Source organism: Chelmon rostratus, chromosome 12, assembly GCF_017976325.1.
Source record: "Chelmon rostratus isolate fCheRos1 chromosome 12, fCheRos1.pri, whole genome shotgun sequence".
Lineage (NCBI taxonomy): Eukaryota > Metazoa > Chordata > Actinopteri > Chaetodontiformes > Chaetodontidae > Chelmon > Chelmon rostratus.
In genome coordinates, this window is record NC_055669.1 from 11,464,117 (window position 1) to 11,488,935 (window position 24,819).

At 41.0% G+C, this 24,819-nt stretch overlaps 1 protein-coding gene across 3 annotated transcripts in view; it reads right to left on the reverse strand.

Annotated features, from left to right (window-relative positions):
- Positions 1–291: 291 nt before the first annotated feature.
- Positions 292–24,819, reverse strand: part of tcf3a (transcription factor 3a) — a 28,104-nt gene continuing 3,576 nt past the window's right edge. The window contains exons 2-20 of one of the 3 annotated variants that reach the window (XM_041949487.1): positions 23,905–24,001; positions 23,347–23,419; positions 14,701–14,774; positions 12,996–13,071; positions 12,271–12,311; positions 11,971–12,103; positions 11,528–11,577; positions 10,020–10,119; positions 9,484–9,620; positions 9,198–9,348; positions 9,010–9,068; positions 8,805–8,883; positions 7,232–7,308; positions 6,904–7,077; positions 6,693–6,792; positions 6,443–6,575; positions 3,615–3,850; positions 3,040–3,171; positions 292–2,955 (exon numbers count right to left, since the gene is read on the reverse strand). In XM_041949487.1, the coding sequence (XP_041805421.1) occupies positions 3,047–3,171; positions 3,615–3,850; positions 6,443–6,575; positions 6,693–6,792; positions 6,904–7,077; positions 7,232–7,308; positions 8,805–8,883; positions 9,010–9,068; positions 9,198–9,348; positions 9,484–9,620; positions 10,020–10,119; positions 11,528–11,577; positions 11,971–12,103; positions 12,271–12,311; positions 12,996–13,071; positions 14,701–14,774; positions 23,347–23,419; positions 23,905–23,958 (1,872 nt within the window). In that variant the 5' untranslated portion in view covers positions 23,959–24,001 and the 3' untranslated portion in view covers positions 292–2,955; positions 3,040–3,046. Of the gene's footprint in view, positions 2,956–3,039; positions 3,172–3,614; positions 3,851–5,296; positions 5,536–6,442; positions 6,576–6,692; positions 6,793–6,903; positions 7,078–7,231; positions 7,309–8,804; positions 8,884–9,009; positions 9,069–9,197; positions 9,349–9,483; positions 9,621–10,019; positions 10,120–11,527; positions 11,578–11,970; positions 12,104–12,270; positions 12,312–12,995; positions 13,072–14,700; positions 14,775–23,346; positions 23,420–23,904; positions 24,002–24,819 lie in introns of all 3 variants that reach the window. The other 2 variants (XM_041949485.1, XM_041949486.1) reach the window with 2 other exon arrangements.

A 24,819-nucleotide genomic window follows, 5' to 3' on the forward strand; every position in this document is an offset into this window, starting at 1 on the left:
GAAACCAGACATTATTCCAGCACAGGACAATTGATTTGTTTTAGGGCCCTGTACAAAATACAATCACCCTGCAGTGCGTATTGACCTGAGTGCAGCGTACTCTACCGGCAGTAAGAGGTGACAGTGCTGCCCATTTCTGCCAACTAGCGGACGAAGCAAGCTATCGCACATTTCTGCTGGCTGAAATTATCACTTAATGATCACTTTTTTTTAATGGATCAAATATTGAAAATATCAACCACTACCCAGGTTCACTTTTTTCTTTTTAAAAAAATACACTAAACAAACATGGATTTTGTTAAAAATGGCACATTTATTGCTACATTACTGTTATATACACAACAGTTCTCGATATCTACTTTATATATAAAAAATAGGAAACAGGAGGCACTTTGAGGACATAGCCTACATAGATGTTGTCCCCAAACATGAATGAAGACAGAGAGATCTGTAGCAGGTCATATGGTGTGGTGGACAGAAAGGGTCTATTAACAAAGCATGCCAGGTGCCTGTTTTCATACCTGGTTACTGCAGACATATCTTTCATGTTAAGAAATCAAAGTCTTCAGTTCCGACTTTTCATGTCACAACAACACCAGGTTCTTCTGCAGAAAGGCTAGAGTAACTGACAAAGAAAATAACATTTGGGGCTAGTCCATAGGGCAAGATTTGTGACAACATGACAGGTCAACCAAATACTGTTACATTTCAGTACCAGCTTACAATGATCAAGCTGATGAGGACATATCATACAGCTGTACATACATACCAATGCACATGCCAGTCAAGGACAAAATCATATTTAACAAAATCAGCTCATAAAAGATGAGAAATTTCAAATTTTCAGCGTCAAAGTTGTAGACCAGGTTATTAGTCATCTTACATTTCAGGACACTCAGACACGGAAGCGGTCAGTGTCAATGAGTGTAACTCTTCACTTTTATGTTGTCAGATGTTACTGAAGTATATATGGTTTTTATACATCTGTATTATAAAAAGGTACAACCTAAAAATCCGCAAATGCAACATCGTCCACCATGTAGCAGAGAAGTATTCAGGCACTGGTGAGTAACCATTATCAAAACTCCCAAAGTCAGGAAAATGACTAAGGCCACCCTTTTTGATTCATTTTATGCTTCACATCATAATGAAACAATGAATTATGTTGCAGATTGTGCAGACTGCCCCTGCTGCCCCTTCCTCATACTAATCAACAAGCTCATGAGAGAGCTGGACATCCGGGAGAGGAGAGGAGGGGTGTGCTGAACAAAAACATTGTGTTTCACTTCCAGAAAAACTGTCGCAAACACCAGAACAACCCAATTATGACTGGCCTGACAGGTCTGTGCTGAAACAGGCATTCAAAAACAACAAAAGAGCAGTATCACAACATGTGATGTTACAGCCAGATAATTTTGTTATTTCTAACATTTCTAAGCACCTGGCACAAAAGAAAACACCTCACTTTGTTCCTGGAATCTAAATTGAGTCGTCTTACATTTAAACAATGTAAACAAAAAAAGAAAAAGCATTCCAAATGATATAAAACAAAACTCATACAACTATCTTACAAAGTAAAATATATATATAAAAAACAATAATAAATCAATTCTACAAAAGGAAGATCCTTACAACAGGCTTTGCAAATTGTTCAGGGAGGGGGGGGGGCAAAACACCAAAATGCTCGACACAGAGCAACAACCACAAGTCAGTCAATGGCGATTGAGTAAATTCTCCACAAGGTAGCAGTAACACTCATGATCCCTTTCAATACTCAATTATGTCTTCTAGCGAAACGTCATTTACCACAACACAAACTGCTCTGAGACTTGTGTTAAGTGAGTTCACCGTGCTGGAACAGCGTCTTTAGGTATGATTTGACGGAGGGGCAGGCTGATGTGACACGGGCTGTATTTCAGTCAGAGGGTTCAAACTGACCACATGGCTGAAACTGAGGCCAAGAGCGACAGGCTTCATGATGGCGAAGAATGTGCGCAGTGCAGTTGACCTCTGTACCCTCGAGTCCTCCGGCAGCCTCACGGAGGGAAGGCTGGGATTTGATTGGACATCAGTTTGGATCCTGGATTCGTATCGAGTCTCTGCTCGTGTTTGTGTCGGTTGGGTCTCTCTCTGGCAGTCGTTCTCTTCCGCTTGCATGGCCGTGACAATAACAGATGTGCAGGACTTAAAGAGATAAGACTCAGGGATCCACAGTTAAAAATAAACAAAAAACTACCCACCACACATGTGAGTTACTGACTGTGGCATCTTTACAGCCAAAGCAAGAAATTGAAAAAAATACAGCCAGAGTTACCAGCATTTCAAAAAGACAGATTGGCTGTCTTGATTGGCCAGTCAGAGGCTGGATGTCTCCAAATTCAGTCATTACATGAGAGGATAATAAAGATGGCTATTTTTATCTTTATCAAATACTATGCATTAGGCCTCTTTCAGGCATGTGCTTAAACAGGTTTTGTTCACTCACAGGACATAAACCCGGGTGTCCCTCTTTGCTTGTGAAGAATGTAAGACCTCCTTTTCACATGGGAATGCCAATAATTATCCAACAATACAAATCCTAACTCTGCTCACACGAGCAATTGATCCAAAAAGTTTTATTTGATCCAAACAATATTTGCTCCCAACGTGTAAAGCAATTTCTCAAAATGTCTTACAAAAACATGATCATAAGAACGTCCTTATGTCCAATTTCCACTGTCTCCAAACCAGTGTCCTCGGTTCAAAGTGTTGTCGTGTAAAGATTAATAAATGTTTCCTCTTTCTGTGAGTGTGCTTGTTACTTTTGTATTCGCTGTCAGGAATGTGGCCACCTGCCTTGTCAGTAATGAGGTGTGTGTGCGTGTGTGCTTTCCAAAAGTTGATTAACACACACTGAGATGCATGACAATGATAGATTAAGGCCACGTGTTCTAAGGGCTGTACAATCAACAGGAACTGGAAGAGAAAGGAGAACAACGAATGAGTATATTTCCACAAAAAAAGTAAAATTATCTGGCTGGACAGACTCTGCAGACTGACCTGAGGATTACATATGTCCATCTCCTCCAAGACCAGGGTGGCCCCCACCAAGCTGCATCTGAGGGTCCACGCCTGAAACCTTTTCCTCCTCTCTCCTCTTGAGGCAGGCTGCCTTTGGGTTCAAATTACGCTCTTCAGAAAAAAAAGACACATCCACAGATTAAAAACAGTAAAAAAGTAAGTGAGGACATTCTTACCTGATTATGCTTTACAATCTGAAATCTTTAAAGACATCAAAGCAGAGTTTTGAACATACAAAGGTCAATAATAGACAGGGGGAAAGCAAGGAAAGCAGGAAAATGAAAAGTAGGATGAGAACTGCAGGCGTTTGGCAGAAATGCAGGGATATACTTCCTCAAATATTCTCCCTTTCTTCTCCTTTTTGTTCTTCATTTCTCAAAGTGGGACAGGCAAATAGCAAAGAGAAAGCCAAAGTGGATGCTACACAGTAAGTGAGAGCAAAAATCAAAGGAGAGACTTTCCAGTTGGTGAATATCTGGCAACTTTTGTCCAGTTATGATGAGAGATGGTTGGCTGTTTATGTGGATCAGACCTTCCTGTATTGGCTGACCTACCTCGCACCTGCTTCTCCAGGCCCAGTATGACCTGGACAGCCTGTTGCAGGATGATAAGCTTGGTCTGGGCCTTGTCGCTCTGCAGGTGGACCTGACACATCCTGCCCAGCTCTCTGAAGGCTTCGTTAATGTCGCGCACACGCACCCTCTCCCTAGCGTTGTTAGCCAGGCGGCGCTCACGCTCCCTCTGCTCCTTCTCCTCGGCAGTCAGGTTCTCATCAGTCACCGAGACAACGCTGCAGCCAGGAGGAGAAGGGGGGGTTGGAGGGGCTGGTTAACAAACCCAAATCACAACCCTTGCTGAACCTAGGCTAGATGTTCTCACTAACTCTTAGCTGTACTGGTTTAAACCTATCACACTGCCTTTAAGTAAGTATTTGTCCTCCTCAGAATCCTTGTTCTGTTTTTGGAATATATTAAATATCTTATGTGTGACCAAGAATGATGGTAACTGCAAACTCTTAGTCCAAGACGAGACCAGCGGAATTGCTGAAGACGATCCCAGTGGAGTGGGGCTGTGTTGCAGGAGGGTGAGCAGAGGGGTGTTTTCTTTTTTAAAGTGAATCGACATATTCTCAGTGCTGTGTGTTCAACAGACGACCTGAGTGACAAGATCTAATAAATCTGTCCTGAAGTCTAACCAACCAACAAAGATTTTTTTTTTTTGGTCACTGGGGTCCAGGATGGAAGTTGTAGGGGGTATGGAGACTGTCCAGCAGAATGAGAGAATTAATGAGGAGGGAGAGAGAAAGGGAGAGAGAGGAAGCAACACCCTCTGCCGACATGGAAAGAGCCACAGAGAAAAAAAAAAAGCTGAGAAGAGAGGCTGAGGGCATCGTGTTAAATACATCAGCAGAAGGAGATGTATTTATCTGAATGTGAGGAAGAGGCGGTCACAGTTGCCATCTGTAAAAAGAAAATGACAGAGGACGGGGGAGTTAACGGAGAGAGATGGACAGGGTTGTCTCGGAGACAGGGGGCAAAATTAAAGGGTTAATGCTTAAAAGGCTGGGGCATGCGGCACAGAGACACTGCAACAAAGCTGACGACAGGTTAATATGCATGATCACAGACAGCCCTGCTTTCATGCTAACGTGGGGTACTGGTGAACAGACAAGTATGCTATGAGCACAAGACATCACAACGCTGAAATAACTTATTTGAAATTAAAATGACTTCATAGTTTAATAAAAGCATAATGGAGGAACAGCGGAAAAAGTAGGTGACAGTCCAAAAAAAGAGAGTGTTAATCCAGTCAAAGAGTGAGGCGGAGAGACATGTAAGCTTTTTCACAGCCAACTGTAAGACAATGCAACACATACTGCATCAGAACAAACAGAAGTCCTGTATGTGTTACCAGAGGACGGAAACCTAAGAAGATGAACTGGAGAATGGGCATGTCTTAAAAACAGTCACACAGCTTCATTTCTTTAACCCCGTCCTCATCTTGTTGGTCATTTTTTGGGATGGACTGCAACAAGTATAATATTTTAACTCACTAGTTATAAGCAGGCATACACTCTTTACCATCATAAGTGGAATACAATAACACAAGTGATTTACACAAGATTTTAAATGGCTGGCAGGACGTGTCAGGAGCTAGGAAGTGAAGCCGTGTGGGAGTTTTATTTTGTAAAGAGGCCCTTCCCCTCCTCTTCCTTCCTCCCTGGACACCCACTGACCTCGAACTTGCTGCTCCAGGTTGAGTATAACGTTAACAGCCTGTTGCAGCACGATCAATTTCGTCTGCGGTTTCTCATTGCTCAGATGGAGCTGACACATGCGGCCCAGCTCCTTAAAAGCCTCGTTGATGTCCCGCACACGTAGCCGCTCGCGGGTGTTGTTTGCCAACCTCCGCACTTTCTCCCGCTCAGCCTTAATCTCCACTGGCAGATCTTCATCGTCATCCTCATCACCCAGACTAGCGAAGAGCCAATGGCAGATGAGGAGGGAAGGAAACAACAGTATGGGTACAGTTCACTGAACATTACTTGCCAATTATGGTGTGCAATAAATTTTCCTAATTATGCATGGAAGGGTTTAAGTAACTCAATGATGATTACAGACACTGCTACAATAGTGGGTCACATTTGTGTTTGGCCCTAGCAATTTGTTTTTGACCAAATAATACCAGGAATAATAGAGTCCCAAGAACAGAAGCCAGGAACTAAAAGTCTCTCCTGTTTCCACCACATCTATGGAACCATAAAGAATATGGAAATGAAACTGATTGAAAAGAACTTCATGTAAGATGCAGTGTCTGAATAACTGCACTGGGTTCCTGAGGTCAAAATATCGTTAAAGCTCATGAGTTGTTAAAGAACACTCACACTTCCTAAAACAGGTTTCACGGTGGAGAAGGGCAAATTTTAGTGTGACACAAGACTTTGCTGGGCTTACCAAGACAACAGGCAGAGCTCCAAAAATCTATTCATCTTTAGAGGTGCATCAGACTAAAAGCTTAGGGAATAATACAAGGGAAATGGCACAATGTGAGCGACAACCGTAGCAGTGTTCACAACTATGACTTTATTACTGCCAAGTAGTCTTTTATCAGTAATAATTGTTCTTGGATGTGGATTCTGATTTTTGGGTTATGTAGTTTCCCCTTAAGTCCTCCATTTCCACTTCTATTTTAAGGTAATTGATTTAACTCCAACTTTATTCATTTTTTATAATCCAGTAGAAGCAGATTTAGAAAATGAAATTAGGGTATGTGGCTGAAGTACTGAAATTCTCAACTCTACTGTTGAATTAAATAAACCAATAATGTCATGCATTGACAGATAAGTATAACTGCTGTGCGGGGAAAAAAAGGTTTTAGAAACCTTGATCCAAGGTGGGCCTTCATGTCTTTTTTCTCATCCTCTGACCGGTCGGTAAGTGAGCAGTTTTCATCATCCTCCTTGTCCTCTCGTTTCACATCACCACCACTTATGCGATTTAAGCTGCCATGTAGGCCTGCACAGAGACACATACAGAGCAAAAAAATATTACTTAACAGTCCAATGATGCAAAAGTATTACCACACTTTCTTATATGAAAAATAGTGTAGAACAAAGCAACAGAATGTCTCACCAGTAGGCTGAGAGCCTGGCTGGACAGAAGCAGGGCCATGGTGACCATGCAAAAGTCCTCCACTGGGGGGCAGACCAGAGTCCTCATGGTGACCAGACATCTTCAGGACAACAATTTTAACATAATCAGTGTTTCAATTCTTGTAAAAGTTCTTGCATAAGAGCAACAAAACTCTCACTGTTAACGTTTAATTTAAAATCAACAATCTCACCAGTCCTGACAGACGACCAGTCAGTCCAAGTGCTGCACTGGTGATGGCTGGAGGTAACCCTAAACTAGACGAGAGCAGGCTGTGCATTTCAGCCAGGCCTGGTCCTCCTTGTCCACTGGCGTGACGCTGAAGAACATTGATGGCTTCATCCAGGTGGTCCTCCATTTTACTTGGCTACAGAGAATGAATAACAATGGACGATGAGACAGTGTAAGAATGTATGTATGGATGGATGTACCATGCTGTATTTTCCGCTGTAATCTGCTTCAACACACTTTTGTTGCATGAAGACACATGTTACATGAACAAAACAGATATGTTGACTCACCATGGACTGAATTCCACCCTCAAAGTTGGGTGAAGGCGTGGCCTGGCCAGAGGACCGAGTCCACTGTGATGCAGAGCCTAAAATCAAGAAGATCACAGGGAACATGTTTACTGTATTAACTGGTCTTAAGCTCTAAACTGATACTAACATAAGAACAGACAGGGAATGTCCCACATGTATGAAGCTAATCCATTTATCTCCAAAAAGCTATATTCCATTTATTGCTTGCTGTATTTATAGATTTTTGTTCGAACAAGGCCTGACCCGGGGTGACCCACCGAGTTCCATCAGGCTCGGGTTGGGTACCCACTCTATCATGCAAGTGCTGTGTTAGTCAATGAGAAGCACTCCTTAAAATGAGTTTTACACATCTTATGAACGAACACTCGAGCAGATGATTGATACAACTGCGGCTTGAGCTTGGGCCACTTTTCCTGTCGTATTTTGTGAGTCATTTTGGTTAAATGCTATATATGAAGCCCGCTCAGTCAAAGACACTAAAATTTATGTTCACATTTTGCTGTTTTGAAGCAATATTGGCTCTTTAACACATCGGAAGCTTTTATTGTATCTAAAAATGATGATCACATAATTAGGTGTCAAACATTAGGAACACGACACACACCAGGTGAAAGAAACTGCTTTTTGGCTGCAGATTTGAAAGATGTGTATTTGATGTATGAAGTGTGAGATGAGCTCACTCGTGGACTCAGTGCAGAGACAAATGGGGAAGTGACCCCACCCTCATTTTATTTTTACTGTATTTTCCCTTCCTCTCTCATGAGTTATATTTGGATGGTGTGTGTTTGTGCATGTGTGAGTGTGTATCTGAAAGATCAAGTGAAGGTTAATCTGTGGATGGGGTACTATGAGTTAAATAAAAAAAATCAATAAAAACATTGACCTTATACAAATACCCTTTGAATCTTTCAGTGAAGATGTAGGTGAGACATTTCTTACAACAAGCTTACTGCTAAATCAGTTGACCTGAATGTCAAGATAGTCTTGCATGCCAAACTTATCTCCGTTCTATGTTTGTTCAGTGCCAGCACAAGAAAAAGGCCTGACTGAACTCAATGACACTGGGAAAAAAACAAAAAAACAATCTGGCATATTTAAATTTTGGGGTGACCCAAAACTGTGGACGGCTCAGCCATGCTCTTATTTAACATAATGCTGTGGAGACATTTTATATGTACCTAAAGACTGCTTGTTATCTTTTCAACCTTAAATTAGTAAATGAGAGTAATAACTCAGGCCATCTGATGGCGAGTAGAAATACAGTCATCTGTATAGTGTATTTTAAGTAATACGTTTCACTGACACATATTGTGATGGAATTTACACAAGAGAAAGTCAAGATCCCTCAATGCACAAAAATTTGACATAATATTTTACTTTCACTTTTAACCCAATAGATGGAGCTACACTGTCACTAAGAACCATGCAGGCTTAGTCGAGAGATTTTATCATCCCCTTAAACAACAGGAACCAGTGTTGAACAAACAAAACTACAAAACAGCCAGCTGACCTTGACGCCTCCAGAAAAAAATGACAAGAGCTATTGCCTCACCTGATACAGCCTGGGGAGAGCCAGAGGGAGTGGACGGGGACGGAGGGAAGGCATTACTATTTGGGTCTGAAGGATAGATCTGGACACAGAAGGTTTTGTTTTCAATTAAACGGAATGCAAGTTAATCATTTACATTTATTATGCATAGAGAGATGATAATATACAACATTTTGTGTAATTTTAAAGTAATTTTATTACTACTTACAGATGCCAGGGCTTTTCCAATCTCATCACCTGAACTTCCAGGTACTGCCCCACGATTGGCTTTTGGGGAAGAAAAAAAAACATTTCAATTGGATCCTATACCAATAAGAATTCTGCTACATGACAATGTTGCATGAAAACATTAAGAACACTTTTCACAAAAAAATGAGCACACAATAAAGTGTTTACCCATAATGGTGTCAGTGCCAGTGATGGGGGGTGTGTGGCTGGGGACTCCGAAGCTGCTGGAGCCAGAGTGGAAGCCAGCGGGATGAGCTCCGTTCACCTCACTGCCATGCAGGGGGTAGTTTTGGGGAGAGAGGGGTAGTGGCTGCCGTTTCTTGGAAGCAAAGAGACCCAATGATTTGAATGCACAACCACACAGAAGCTCAATGATGCATTAGTCAAAAAGTGTCAAAGACCTCATTATGCCTTAATAGAAAAACAAGTCCAAGAGTGTGAAGGCAGAGCTCACCAGTCTGTCTTGGGGGTTGATGGCAGTGAAGGGACCATGCTGGCTCAGATGGGGGGAGTTTCCCAGCATGGCAGGATAACCAGGCTGAACCATCGACCTAGCAGAGCCCCATGGATCGGAGGGCGGGTGGAGGCCTTCTGTCGTGGGGCATCCGGTGGAGGGGGGTAGAAAAAAGGGCGAGGGATAACCAGTCATAGAAGAGGAGAAGACAATGAAGGCCGCATATGAGACATGTCACATTACTGTGATGACTTCATTCAGCTGTGATGTGCTATTCAGCACCCAGGCACCACGGGGTGTTCACTGGCATACGGCCACAGCACCTAGGTTCATCCAGACTTCCTTAAGGATATTATGGGGAGCTACTTTCACAACCATACTGGCTATTAAAGAATATTCCAGGTCATTATCACCCCTGAAGCTGTGTGATACATTTACCCAAATTTAACAACAAGAAGTGCCTCGGTCAGACTGAACTTTTCAACACAATGAACATGGGGAGGCTTTGAAGGCAAATCTTGTTTCAACTCACTGACCTTGCATGTAGAATGTTGGTGGGTAGACATTTCCTGCTTTGGAGGCTGGGTAGCCGGCATTGTCCCTGTTAAAATCCTCTCCTGAGGCTGGTGCATAAACCTACAGAGAGTGAAACCGTCCATCTCAGTGCCTCTAAGCAAACCACCATATTAATGACGACAAACTATATGCTGTGTGTAACTTGTTGCATGAATGACACACAGTACATATTATACATGGCATTTTCATTTAAGACACTCAAGAAAGTTCCCTGGGAGCTTCCCTGTGCTTAACTAAGAGTGTGACCATAAATTAATTTTCCTACAAAAATAGTGCTTGGACCTGAGTAAGATTTTCAAACATTCAAACACAAAACGATACATACCCGATTAAACACAGCTCTTAAAAGTGTGTGTTCCCTCCAAGGCTGGAATCTATTTTTACTATCTGCTTTTACTAGTTAATTCAATAAACAGGCTGTTTCAACATTACTGCAGACTGGAGCACTGAGCGTTATGTATTGAATGTGCAGTGTCAGTGATTTTATTGGGCTCTGTCTTCTATCTCCGTAGGGCTTTTACATATTACCCTGTTAAACAGGAACACACTGAGAATGGTTCACAGATACATAATTCACAGACTTTACCACAGTGAGATGTGACCACACAATGGGAGATGCAGTTGGATTTGGTGCACGGTATAATGGGTATAAAGGAACCAATGTTGTGAACCACCACATAATTCTCAATCAAGACTATTCTAGTCGAAAAGCAAGTATCAAACTGTGTCTGCAAAACTCAAATCCAAATGGACTGAAGTTTTCTTCTGTAATTTGATTGAACAGAGAGAAAAAAGAGAGGAAAAAGAGGGGAGAGGAGAAGAGGGAACGGAGAGATGCACTCCTAATTACTGAACCATCTGCCGAATCCTGGATGGCAGCCAACTCCGCTGGCAGCTGGGATAGAGGGATGGGGGAGGGAGAGGGAGAGAGAAAGGGGAGGGAGGCGGCGGGAAGGAGAGGGAGGAGGCAGGAGGGGGGTGAGTGTGGGGTAGAGAGGAGGGGGGAGGGGGAAGGAAGAAACAGAGAAGAAGAGGAAATAGGGTGCCCAGAGAGCGAGAGTGGGAGGGAAGAAAATGAGGTGGAGTAAGAACCATCAAACCCCAGCATGAATTCCCTTCAGTGATCTAACGAGTATACTTGGCAGAGGGGAAGAAATGTGGCCATAAAGTAAAGGGCTTACAAATACAACACACTATAAATACATGCTGCAAATGAGTGACTGGGTGAGTGAGTGGCTTTTTCCCCCCTTTTCCTTTTTTTTACTTTGACGGCGCAGATACACAGCTGTAAGAGCTGGATGTCCTGTATTGGAGCTTTTCTACTGGTTTGTGCGCCAAGGAGAGGCTTAAGATGCCAAATGGAATGTGAAAATGGGGCGTAAAACAAGAAAACATGGGTTCCCATGGACTGACTGCAAGGGCTGAGATATAGTACAGGGCTGCTATGTTTCTGGATGCTAACACTCACCGAGGAGGGCAAGCCAGGAGGCACCTTCCTGATCTTTTTTGGGTGTGATTCTGAGGGGAGGAGGACAGAGTGAAATCACATAAGCATGCTAACACACACACACAGATCTTAACTTATTGCAGAGACCACCAATGAAGGGATTTGTTTATGCAGCACCCTTCCTTCTGAACCAATCTATCCATCTGTCTCATTAATGTCTAATCAAAAGGTATTTTAGTCTAATGTTAGTCAGTGACTTTCCTCGTTGAGATCTCATATTGATTCCACTCTCTTTAACTAAGCAGAAGTGAAATATCTCAAAGATTTTTTAAAACCTCAGCAGGAGAAGTGATGATACGCACAGACTTAAAAATAAATCAGAACACAGAAAACTTTTTCTGAAACAAAATATGTGATGACTGACTGTTCTACAATGTGCTTGAAACAATCCTTTACAATCTTACCAATGGGGTCCTGTGAGGATCTCCTGCGAGGGTTGCTTCCCTCATAAGAGTAAAATTGGGAGTTGGACTTCAGGCCCGATGGGGAGAGGCCATTGGGACTGGGCATGGGTATCTCACTGGGCATAAAGCCCTGCTAAGGACAGTACAAAAGAAAGCACAAGCTCATGTAGCGTAAAAGGACAGGCAAAAAAGAATAATCATGGAAGTCAATTCTGTCTCTGGTACAGGATCTCTCCAAAGGAGCATGAGGAAACAAGGGATGATACTGTAGCAGAACATCTGCTTTTCTGACTGATTTACCTGTGTTACAAATGATGAGTATGGTCCTCGCTCAGCCTTCCCTATTGGAGGAAAGGAATATAAAAGCAGGTCATGACTGTGAAAATTAAGCATTTATGTCAATATTAAATCACAATCTGGCCATTCCCCTTTCTCCATTTGGGTGCCTCCCATCTGCTGTGTGAGTGTATATGATGATGTGCGGTATTTATGGCTGTGGACTGCAAAACAACAACAAATTGGCCCATTATAAATGGTTCAGGGGCAATTGTGCCCAACCTCCGTCCCCTCCCCTGACAGTTAAACAGAGGAGAGCTATAGGCTAGCGCAGTCCCGAGGGAGAGCCTTGTTTGTGCATGGGTGCCCTTTACGTTTCCCCCAACCCCCTCCCGCCCTGAACACACAAACTGCAACACACGAAGAAACCCCTCCTCCACATCCTCTCTGATCAGCCCGCTCCTTTCACACATTGCTACCTCAACATAAATATGGCTTGCCTTAAAGTGGCACATTAGTATCTAACCTGTGAAAGGCCTCTCTTTCAAACAAACAGCTCATTGTTTTGGTTCAGTCACACAGACTATTGAGACAAACTTGTGTACTTCAGTGGGTACATTCTTCTACCATTCATTGTTATTATTAGAAACACTGGCCCCAAATTCTCGTGATTGCCTTTAGTTTAAAAAAAAATGTGAAAGCTGTGGTGTCTATCGTTCAATAGCCAAGTTCAATTTATACTGTCTTACCAACAATCCCTGGTCCAAACATGGGGGCAGAGGCAATGCCTTCTTGCTCATTGTAAAGGCCTTCTTCTCCATAACCCTAAGGGAAAAACAACAGAGGCGTCAGTGGTATGAAAATAAATGAATAAAAGTAAATAAAGCCCATTACTAAAACCCCTTTCACACCAAATAATTTATGTAAGAAAAGAAACCCTTGTGTGTTCGTGTAAGTGAGTCAATAAAGATTATTCAACTTGGCTTCAGCAGCTACCAGGTTACTGTAGTATCACTAGAAATACATAAATCAGATATACCAATAATTCTCATTTAGCATTTCTGTGTGTGTTGAAATTAAGTTAAAGTGTGGACAGACATGTCCCTTTCAATGATCCATTTATATGCAGCCATACAAACTGGAAAAATTAGTGTGTGTGTGTGGTGGGAGGGTCGTAAAAATTTTTCCACACAGGAGGCAAGAATTAGCCCCACCAGCAAACAGTGGTGGTGTGTTTCCACATTCTGCTAGAAAATGTAGTTAAAATTTGAAACATTCGGATAGAAAATTTGGGTAATGACTTGCCTAATCTCAAAGCTAGTTGTGAATAGGGCTGACAAAAAAAATTATGTGCTATCCCATGCAGCTCAATTATTTGCTCTTTTGAGTTTGATCTACATCACATTTTCAATCAATAAAAGTGACAGAGTTTCCAACTGGTGCCAGTCCAGGTGTCCTGGGAGATTTTAATGTTGCAGCAAAACATAAGAAACTTCAGTCACTTATTATCTGATCATGGACCCTTTTTCCCATGTTTTTGTGTCAAAAATTTGTTGCCTAATGGAGACAACAATTTTTGAATTTTTTTCAGTATTGTATGAGTGTGCTGCAGCTAGCAGCCGCACAACAGGTTGTAATGTAAGCCCTCTGGCCATTTGTGCACCATCATTGTACATCCACTAAAAGTGTTTATTTGTAATTGACAGACTAAAATTATTCTTCTAAGTATCTGACAACATATTGGAAAGGACCCCAACAGCCATACCCTTTTGTTAAAGAACAAGATCCTTTTTGTTTAAACAAAAACAGCCATTATGTCCTCTCACCAAAGCCAACAGACTCCATTCACAGAAAGAGTAATTTTAGCATCGTAAAACACACTTCATTAAAAAGTGACAAAAACAAAATAAACAACATGACAACATGAACAATCATGACCAACTCTGGCTTGGTTGAAATAAACTCTTAAATCAGGAGTAGAGTGAGACAGAGACATTAGAGTAGCAGCAAAAACAGCGTGCAGAGCCACAATATATTCACATCTAATTACTTATTTATTTATTTTTCACCAGACATTATGACTGCAGAGATTTAAATATGTCGGCCGTCAACAAAATTCCCAGGTACAAGCCCCCTGCCCCCCCGAAAAAAAACCCCAGTAATTACTGAACCAGAGAAAGTGGTTTTCTGACTCCTGTCCATCATGCAGTGCATTATATATTCAAATTTAGAACATTCATTGACATCCCTGGTTGTGAGCATGTTGTTGACTCTGATGTCTTTGCTGTTGTTTATGGATCATGTGTAAAATATCTCATGTCAAATGCAGTCTCAAAATTTAATCATCTAGTCATGCATTGTATGAAAGGCATATAAATGATCACCAAAACTTGTGTTGGGTTTCACTCAAGTCCAATAGCATGACCATCAGCTTAGTAAGAGAATAAATCGTACCCTTCCCTGGTTGAAAGATGGACTGTTCTGTTGTCCCGGTCCCCAGGGACTGGACCCACTCCTCTCATCTATACCTGGAAGACAAAGAACTGGGTTAGGCCTGTTAACCAATGAAAGGCAGACAGATTCTGAACAGGGATTTACACTTAGGCTTTGCAAGAACTAAGTTCAAAGAATGATGAAGTTGACCTGCTTTGATACAGGTTTTTCAGGCTGCTCGAAGTAACCTCCATTGAAGAGCTTCACTTCACAGCTCACACAGAGACAGCATAGTGACAGCGCTGTCACATAGCGTGGATATGAGCGGTAGGAAGTTTGAATAATTAACACCCAGTATGAGGCTCCCAGAATCATCCTCGACATTCTTCATTCTCCCACTCTACTCCTTTACATTTTCCATGGCAACAGTCATTCATCCCCCATCCATTCTCTCACATTTGGCCTACACCTTCGCCTTCGCCTTAACACAGAAGCTAGGTCTCAATCTTACATAGTAGATAAATGTTATCCAAGACCAGAGCACACCAGCTTTCAGAGAGCTGAATGTGTTTGAAAGGAGTGATTTTAAAGATTGGTGAAGCAGAAATTCCTGCCCGTCCCCTTTCTCTCAATCTCCTCTCGTACTGCAACACAGCATCTCTGGGGGAAAGCTGAAGCTTAATTGTGTACTAATTTGCATAATTGTGCATATTAATGAAGACTCAGGACTATGAATATTCATATTTTTGTTTTGTTGTCTAATTAAAAAGCGGAGAGGGGTGAGGGGAGGGGGGGTAGAGGCGGGCTAGAATCATGACAGGATCAGCAGTAGAACAGAATGATGGGTCCACAGCGCTGAGAGCTGCTAGATTGCCGTGACAACTGTGATCTATACGCACGACACCAGCAGAATAAGAGATGAAGGAGACAATGTCTTGTCCCCTCTCTATGGCTGACTGTCACTCTCTACGTCAATCAAAGACAATAAAGAAAATGCATGAACCATTTACTTCCGCTTTAAGTCATCAGTGCTCAAGCTCAAGACAAGAGACAAGAAAAGGCTCAAATTCAATATTGTGTGTTTGTGACTGCATTACACTTTTTGTTGAGATGTGGATTCAAAGTAAGTTTTTTCACTATCTTTTTTAATAGGCTGTATATTTAAGGTTTTCTGTTTTAAAATTCCAGTATTCATACTTAATTTAAATAAGCAAGTTACCGTGTTAAACAAACTGTACTGCCATATACAGTGCAGGCCAAAAGTTTGGGCACACCTTCTCATTCAATGCACTTGTTTTTCTTAAGTGAGCTGATTGGTTCTTGCCATAAAATCAATTTTAGCAGTTGTCCAATAGGGCTGTCGGCTGTGTATTAACCTGACTTCTGCACAACACAACTGATGGTCCCAACCCCATTGATAAAGCAAGAAATCCCACTAATAAACTCTGATAAGGCACACATGTAAAGTGAAAACCATTTCAAGTGACTACCTCTTGATGCCAAGAGTGTGCAAAGCAGTAATCAGAGCAGAGGGTGGCTATTTTGAAGAAACTAGAATATAAAACATGTTTTCAGTTATTTCACCTTATTTTATTAAGTACATAACTCCACATGTGTTCATTCATAGTTTTGATGCCTTCAGTGAGTATCTACAATGTAAATAGTCATGAAAATAAAGAAAACGCATTGAATGACAAGGTGTGTCCAAATTTTGGCCTGTACTGTAAAATGTAAGTTTACAGACAAGTGCAACTGGTTTTAATTTTGGGGCGAAATGTGACAAATAGTCAAATTTCATCCGCCACACACCTTCACTAATGTTATATATTTACAACCACGTAGTATATCAGAACAGTCTGGGCGAAAAAAAGGATTCTAAGCTTAGTGTTTCCCCTAGGATTTTTTCTAGCAGTGGTGCTGAAGTGCGTGTGTTTTGTTTTGCGCCATTGGAAGATACTTAACATGTCTGTTAATACACGAAGAGTTTTAGACACATATTTGTTCACAATTGCAGATATGGAATTACATTTAATAAAATGCTTCAAGACCCACCCAGACAGGCCTCTTTCCTCCCTCTCTTGTCCTCTCATGTTTGCATTTCACACACAGGAGACAAAGTACTTGCCTCCTACCCTCTTTAATTTTATCTAACTAACCTCAGCCTTTTCCTTACCATCCAGTTTACCAAACTCATCTGAAAATTCAGGAATCTATAACTTGACTAGTTAAGTGCATAGAGATTTACAGTGATCAATGTGCTATGTTGGTCAACATTGGCCAAAGATTACATTCAAATATTCATTCTAAAACAAATACATAAGTTGAAATATGTTAGGTGAATTTCTGTTAGGTGTTCAATTAACATGTGTCGAAAATGTCAACATTATTGATAATCATGTCCGTTACAGCACACACACATCAAAAATGAACCACAAGGCCTACATTAATTTTTAATTGGAAGTGAACAACCTGCGAAGGAATGAGAAATGTTTGGGAGAGTTTAACATTCTGTAAACGAGGGTAAACAAAAGCCTCCTCCATAGATCTCCACAGATCCTAGATCTCCTGTTCTGTTCCACTGCTCCACATAGAAATGTATTTTTATTACCTCCATTACTATTATTATTGCCTTTGTTGCTGGCAGCAACGTTTTTGAAAGCATTAATTTGGCACTTGATTGTTATGTGTGAACTGTTTGCAAAGTCGCAATCCGAGAGCTCGCTGATGCCTCGCAGATGCCAGGAGATATCTAGCAGGCCAAATATCTGGTTGTGTTGAGGACAGGTCAGGCAGTCATGCAAAGATCTATGACCAATGAGAGCAGACACGGTCTGGGGGAGGGGAGGAGTCGAGAAGGAGAGACGGAAGAGCACCGGAGCAGTAGCCAGAAACCAGAACAACATTAACTGCAACGTGGCTGTAAATCAACGAATAAAAAACTTGGACTGCTCATTTCTTGCAGACATCCAATTTGGATGAAAAAAAAATTAATCTCCCGTGCATGGTATAGTGTCATTTCCCACATTACTTCTTGCATATGTTTTCAGAACAAAACATCGTTTGGAGACCAAAAAGATACATCCGTGCTCCCGGTAAAAGATCTTGTAATGTGTGAACCCATGTCCCTGATCAGTCATGTATTGTGCAAACCACAACGACTTCAAGATTCTAGACTACAAGACAGAGGGTTGTCCAACGTGAACAATACAAACATCTGACAACTTTGAAAGTCATGCAGTGTAAAGGGTGGCAATGTCTGGGGGTGTATGATATATAATCCTCACTTTTAAAGTAGAGATAGCATGTTTATTGCATTTTGAGATTTTTATATGGCAGCTAAATGATTATTACCGCTGTGCCATTGACAAATGCATGAATGGGAAACATTGAAAGCTAATCAGTGAGACACGGACATGTGGTATTTTTCCCCTCTTTAGCAGGACTGAGGACTGCTAAGACACAAGAAAAAGAAACATGAACCATCACCATTCATTCCACAAATAGCAGGATGTAAGAATTTTGCTGAAAACTAACTCCAAAACCCCTCTTGTAGAAACATACCCTTTTCAGGCACTTAACTGTACGGCTAACAGGTGTTCAGTATGAAACAGGAAATAAATGTAATGGAATCAATGGGTTGTGTGGATGAAATAATGGAAGGATTAATGTGAATATTCACACCTGAAGGAGTAGAATTATGGGATAAACGTTTAAAGCATGTGACTGTGAAAATATGATGAACAAAGAGGCGTTAAAAGGCAATTTTAACAAAAGTAAATCAACCCACATATTCTTTGTAATTAACTGATCTGAGGATAAGCAGATGCACAAAACAGCTGGTTTCCAGACTTACACAACCTAACACCAAAAACGTAAATGTATTTAATAAAGTTGAACACTAAAAACCAATAGTGAGTGTATTTAGGGATTTCTATTATTTCGGTTACTGTACTGTGTATATATATATATATATATATATATGAATCCTTTATATACACTACAGTGTTGCAATGCATGGCTTGTATGTTACATGCCACCATAGTGGTGTTACCATGTCTGAGTGATCTAATTCTGCTCTGGTTTCTCTGTAGGTTTTTTTTCAGTTTGTAATGTGTTGCTTTTTCTTTCATCGCATTACTTTTTCGCCTTATTCACACAAGTTGTAGTTTTTGTCTCTGTCCCCTTGGCCTGTGCACACTTCATAAAACAGTCTTACCAGGCCTGGAATTTTGCAATTTTAGGAGCAAGGCCACTTGGCCTGCAGCAGGACATTTTTTTTAGGGGACAAAGGCCACTGGGCAGGGCACCAAGGCCATAAGAGATGAGAAGGAAGCAGGATGGCTTATCTCATCAGAAGCTTCAATATGAGAGCTCTTTCATGCTTGCATTTTTATAGTCACACAACACATGTTGATTATGTCACTGTTGACCAATCAGGTCCATGTACTAACATTCTGTTGCTGGTGCAGACTTGAAAGGAGAGGACAGAGAGGCAGACTGAGGGAAGCTGGGTTTTCACTGGATTTTTTTAAAGACAAAGGTTAGAGAATGTGCGTGGCATGCACAGCATACTAGGTTTGTGTGGGCACCTTTAGAGTGGCTTGTGTTTAAGTGAAAAAAATCACAATTTGCTTTCCAACTTGAGGGCAGACAAAGAAAAGGGACAGAAATGGGCACAGAGACTGGTTAAAAAAAGTTAAGACAAGAATGATGAAGGAAAAGAGCTTTTCAATGTAACCAGTGAACAGATAACAACAGGTGGGTCACATGACATGAAAACTGTTGAAAAATAAAAAAAACCCTGAATTTTGATTAAAAACTAAATAACAGAGGGGAATAATACAAAGGCGACCCGCATTTGAGTTGGATAGGTAAGGAAAAGCCTGGGAAAGACAAAAACAAAGCAGGCAGAGAGTGGAGCACCAAGGCCACAGTAGCCGATGGGCACAGGATTTACGGAATGGCATCAAGGCTAGACAGCAACATTCCTGCCCTGGGTGTTACACTGTGGTGGAGAGAATTTGGGAGAACTTAAACAGATACAGCAGCTCCCTCTGCTATTGCAACAAGATTCATCATCATCATCATGTTTGAATGAGACTTCTACAGAGGTATGAACTTAAATAACATTTTGAATGACAAAATTCCACTGAATCCTGTGTCATATTTATAGAGCGGTTTCCAATAGCGGCCACGAAAAGTGGAGAACCATGAGGAAACCATGAGTAGTGTACTACTCAGACAGACTACCAGGACTGGAAAGAGAAAAATGAAGAAAAGGGTGAGTAACATCAGACAAATTCTCTGGTGAACCCCAATGCACTTCTCCTCCCAGCATGCAACGCCCCTTTAAGCATGGCTAGTCTATAATTACACAGGAAGAGATACTGGGAACAGACAACCAGCCTGAGTCATAGGCTTCATGAGCAAAACTCGAGCACATACATTGACCAAACTTGCAGACATGTCTTGGTTTTTACAGGCAAACTGCCTCAGGCACCTATAACTGAGCGTGCCGTTTTGTCTACACACCTTCTTCCTTCCTTTGGCAAAGTGAGTCACACAGACACAAAGCATGATGTCAGATCAAATCCCAAGAGAGTGAACACTGTTAATGAAAAACTGAACAATGTACAATAACACAGGCCTGGCTGTTTTAACCTGTGAGTCACCGGAGACTTCTCAAACACAAGTGTGCTCTAACCCACAACCAAATACAGCTCTGAATGCCCTAGTTCTGATGTGTGAAATTACATACATTTTGACAGCAATATGTGCCAAGAATTCCTATTTCAAATGGCAAATCTACTTGTGAATTTCTTCAGGACTCACTAACACATCTGAAAATGGAACATTTCATGCAAATTTGAAACTCTTCCCCTTCTGCATTTCAGCCAACACCAAACTTTAAAAATACATTTTAGGATTCTCAGTTTCCAGAGATCAAAAAATGAAAGTGCACTGAAAATGACTTTAACTACTAGTGAAAGGGATTGAACAGGCACATACTGTAACACCAGAGCAGAGATATTATCATCACTGAAGGCTCTAAAAGGGAGGTTCCCAACAACCACACATGTTAAGCCTCCACATATCCCAAACCTTAACCATAATGGGGAAAAAAGCATCTATCAGGAAAACACATGGATGCTGCTCCACCAGGAACAGAAATACGGTTTGACCAAGTCAGGTTCTTTGAAACTAATCATATGCAACATAAATAAGCCAAAAAAAACAGAAAAAAAATAAACTTAGTTAAATGACCAACTTTACTACATATGGACAGACATGAATCATGGTGGAGGAGCCTTTTGTATGTACTCCCAAAGAAAGAGCCAGGATAGCCAGCTTCCATTCTTGATGAGAAAGGCAATTTAATTGCTTTCCATATGCTCAGTATATTCCGAACAAACACTGTTTTGTCAAAGTATTTGGTGCTGTACACATTTCTATGGACCACTATGGGAATCCACTGTAAATAACATAAATAAATTAAAGCGAAACACAGTAGCTGTTCTTTATGAGGAAGCAACCTGGAACATTTTTATAGCGAGCAAGGGCGAGTGTGTCAAAATATAGATTTTAGGGACAGTACAATTTCAAGGTGGAGACACAATGCCATGTGCGCAGCCGCTGGGCTGATACCATCAATGTATCTCTTTTCAGTGTTGACTCCGTAGAGTCACGTTTGTTTTGCCTTTACTGGTAACATTAAGAGGAGTCTTAAATAATGCTAAACACACCCACTGTGATGTAACAAAAGTTAAATATTTCATGTTATATTATGGTACATTTTACCTCATCACCATAGCACTACATTTGCAGGGATAATGCTTGCAAAGTAAAAAAGTAGCGCAAGCCAGTATTTAGACAGTGTTTGACTCAAATGAAGTTGGGCTCGATTCATTATTATCCAAATCTGTCAACAATGCCCAACACACACATGAAACCATTGCTTCTAGTCAGAGTTGAATCACAAACCTTAAACCTTTGCAGGCAAAAAAAGCTAGCAAGAACATTAATTTTAGCAACTGAACCAAACATGCTAACCAATTTATCATTATTCAACAATTTAAAAAAACGTTGGGATGAAAGCAACATTAATCTATAAAACTAACAAAAACTGCCACAATTACCAGGAAGCTGTGGCTAATATTAATGTTTGAAAGATCAAGTAACTTATAGTAATCAGAGTTGTGGCCACTTAAATCGTAACAAAGATGCTCTATAAAGAACTTTCTAAACCATCTCTGCATGTAATGTCATCCAGCCTGCATGTGATACCATCTGACCTGACTGGGGGGGTAGGGGGTGTCACAGTGTTTCCATAACATTAATATGATCCTGAACATAACTTAGCACTTTCAGATGGCAATGTTATCCATTTTGAGGAGCTCTGTTAGATAGCCTCATAGTTCATTCTTAGCTAAAGGAAAATAGGAGAATGTTGAAATTCCAAAATTTCCAGAACAACCCAAGATTTTCAAGGATATTTTACTTTTTCTCTCTTGTCATGCATTTTCAATGTCTGGAAAATTGGCCAACTTCTTTTGCAGGGCTTTCCAGGACACATGGGAACGCTGCTTTTGTAAGCACACACCTTGCTGTGACAAAAGAACATGTAAGTGGCCCTCAAGTGAATAGAAGAAATAGAGCCCCCAGTACCCCACCCTGCCACTGCTTGCCATGTCTTTCATCTTAGCTTCAATATCCTGTTTCATTTCTATTACCAGCCGAAAGGCCTACTGCACTTCGAGAGATATGAGGGTGACAGAGAAAGGTTCATGTAAAACGAGAGGATCTACTACCATAAGAACAGAGTTTGACAGATTGGCATTTTTAAATGCTAACCACTTTTTTTTTGTATGTCAAGGGCCCAGAAACACCACAAAACAGTCTGATCTTGAGTATCTCTGAGAGTATTTGTTTAAAGTAAGCTCCATGCAATGTGCTGCAAGGCTGGTAATGTTGATGATGAAGACGGAGAACAGCTCTGGGGTGAAAATCAGTTATGTGAAGGCGAAAAGTAGGGTGCAAAATTGCGGGACAAGGGAATACAGTTTGTCAAAAGGTAAGCAGAGGAGATTAATTGGGCTGTTCCCACAAACCCTCACCCTCTTCCTTTGTCCTTAAATGATTGAATACAACAGCTGAGAAGGTGAGAGAAGGGACACCTGCAAGGCGACCGTGACGAAGTGTAAAGGAGATGACACTTGATCCACATAACATAAAATAACCTGACAATCTTTCCTGTGGTTCCTTCAATAATCTGTGATCTAAAAAACAATTCAATTAAAAAAAGGAGGAAAATTAACAACTCCCTTTTCTATTAGCATTTAAAACACCATGAATGAATGGGAGTGTAGTAGCGAGATGAGAAGAGGCTCTAAGTCACCCTTACTGCCATGCTTTACTGTCAAGAGATATACAAGGGAGCATCACACACCAAAAAGGGCATTTCCACACCAGCTTTAAGTGAGGGGAAGTAAGGGAAAGTGAAAATGTCTGTTCTTTGTCGTAACATTTTGCTTTTTAAAAAAGAGAATTAAATCTATTATTTAATTTGAGAGTCAGGGGAAGGAAAGCCAAAAAGACAAAGTAAATCAAAAAGAAAGTCAGAGAGAAAGAAAATCATTAAAAAAATAGTAAATACTGTTTTTCTCTTACCTGAACCTCCAAACTGACTGCTGGCGAGAGTAGTTGGCCGGTTCTTGCCGTTTGAAACTGGAGGCTCAAACATCTGAAATGAGGGAAACGAAACTGTCATCTCACTGGTGCAAGTCCATCTAAGACTTTACTGAACTATATCCTCTTCACTTGTGCCAAGGTTGATTAGGTTGTAATTTAAGATAGGATAAGATAAGATGGCCTTTATCAATCCCCAGCCGGGGAAATTCCGGATTTAATAATTTGACAATTTAAACTATCCTATCATGCATTCTATCCTGTGTAGCTAACAGCTACAGAGGGCATGAAACAATCTACACATTCCAGTTTTGATTGAGTGACTGCTAAAATTAAAGTGACTCTACAACTGTCTTGTAAAAAGGTGGCTGATGTAATGGCGCTGCAATCGGTCAAACCCTGACCGACTGACCCATTCATGGATGCCCTGATTTTCATTCATATTTCATCCTACATGACACCTGTTCAGACCAATTATGCAAGTTTAACTGTATAGGATGCATACTTGACAAATGAAAGCAATCTTTGGAGAGATCTTACCGCGCTAAAATCCAGCAAGTCATTGAGCTCCTTGTCTGTTTCCACTGCAGCCATTCTCTGCTGCTGTTCACTTGGGCCTTTCAGTCTCAGCAAGCGACTACAAGCAGAGGTAAGGACAATGTCAGTATATGTTGCCCATTTGGAGGATGGTTAACTATCCTGTCCAGCAAAGGTACACAGGGGTAGAAGTAAACATAAGAAAAGTCAAGCATGACTATTGGTGCATTTTACAGAATATAATCAAAACACGCAGAGGGTGACATGGATTTGGGGAAAATGTGGACATACAAACCAGGCAGTCTGAAGTGCTCACTGTTAAAGTCACACAGTAAAGTGTAGGAAATTTTATTTACAAACTACATCTTTATTCATCATTTTGTTTAGCCTTCCAATCAGTTATGACTATACGCTTCTTATCAGCTGCTGAGATATAAAGACACAACACTACCAGAAACAGCTATACACATGTAGGGCAACCACACAAGCCATCAGGCAGGTTTCAAACAAGTCCAAATGAACATATTTGAACCACTTTGACTAGGAATTAAACGGTTCACTCAAACACCCAGTGGATGTAGCAGAACTGATTCATAGCACAAACTTGGCCTACTGTGTCTATGGTAGAGATGCAGGTGAGCAGTCATATAATGCAGAGGAAATCAGAACTTTAGAGGTTTCTTCCTTTTCACTTACAAATCACTGGTTTCATTAATAAAGTTAAACCGGACACTGCCTGTGCTGTTGTCTCTTCCTCTGTTAAGTTGTGTCCAGTGGTGTTCTGGAGTCCCCATATCTCAACAATAAAGCTGGTAGATGAAATGTTGTCATAACCAGTAGGAAAATTTGACAGAAATTATGACATTGAAAAACAAATTGTCTTGTATTATGAACAGTAATATGTATTACAATAAACAC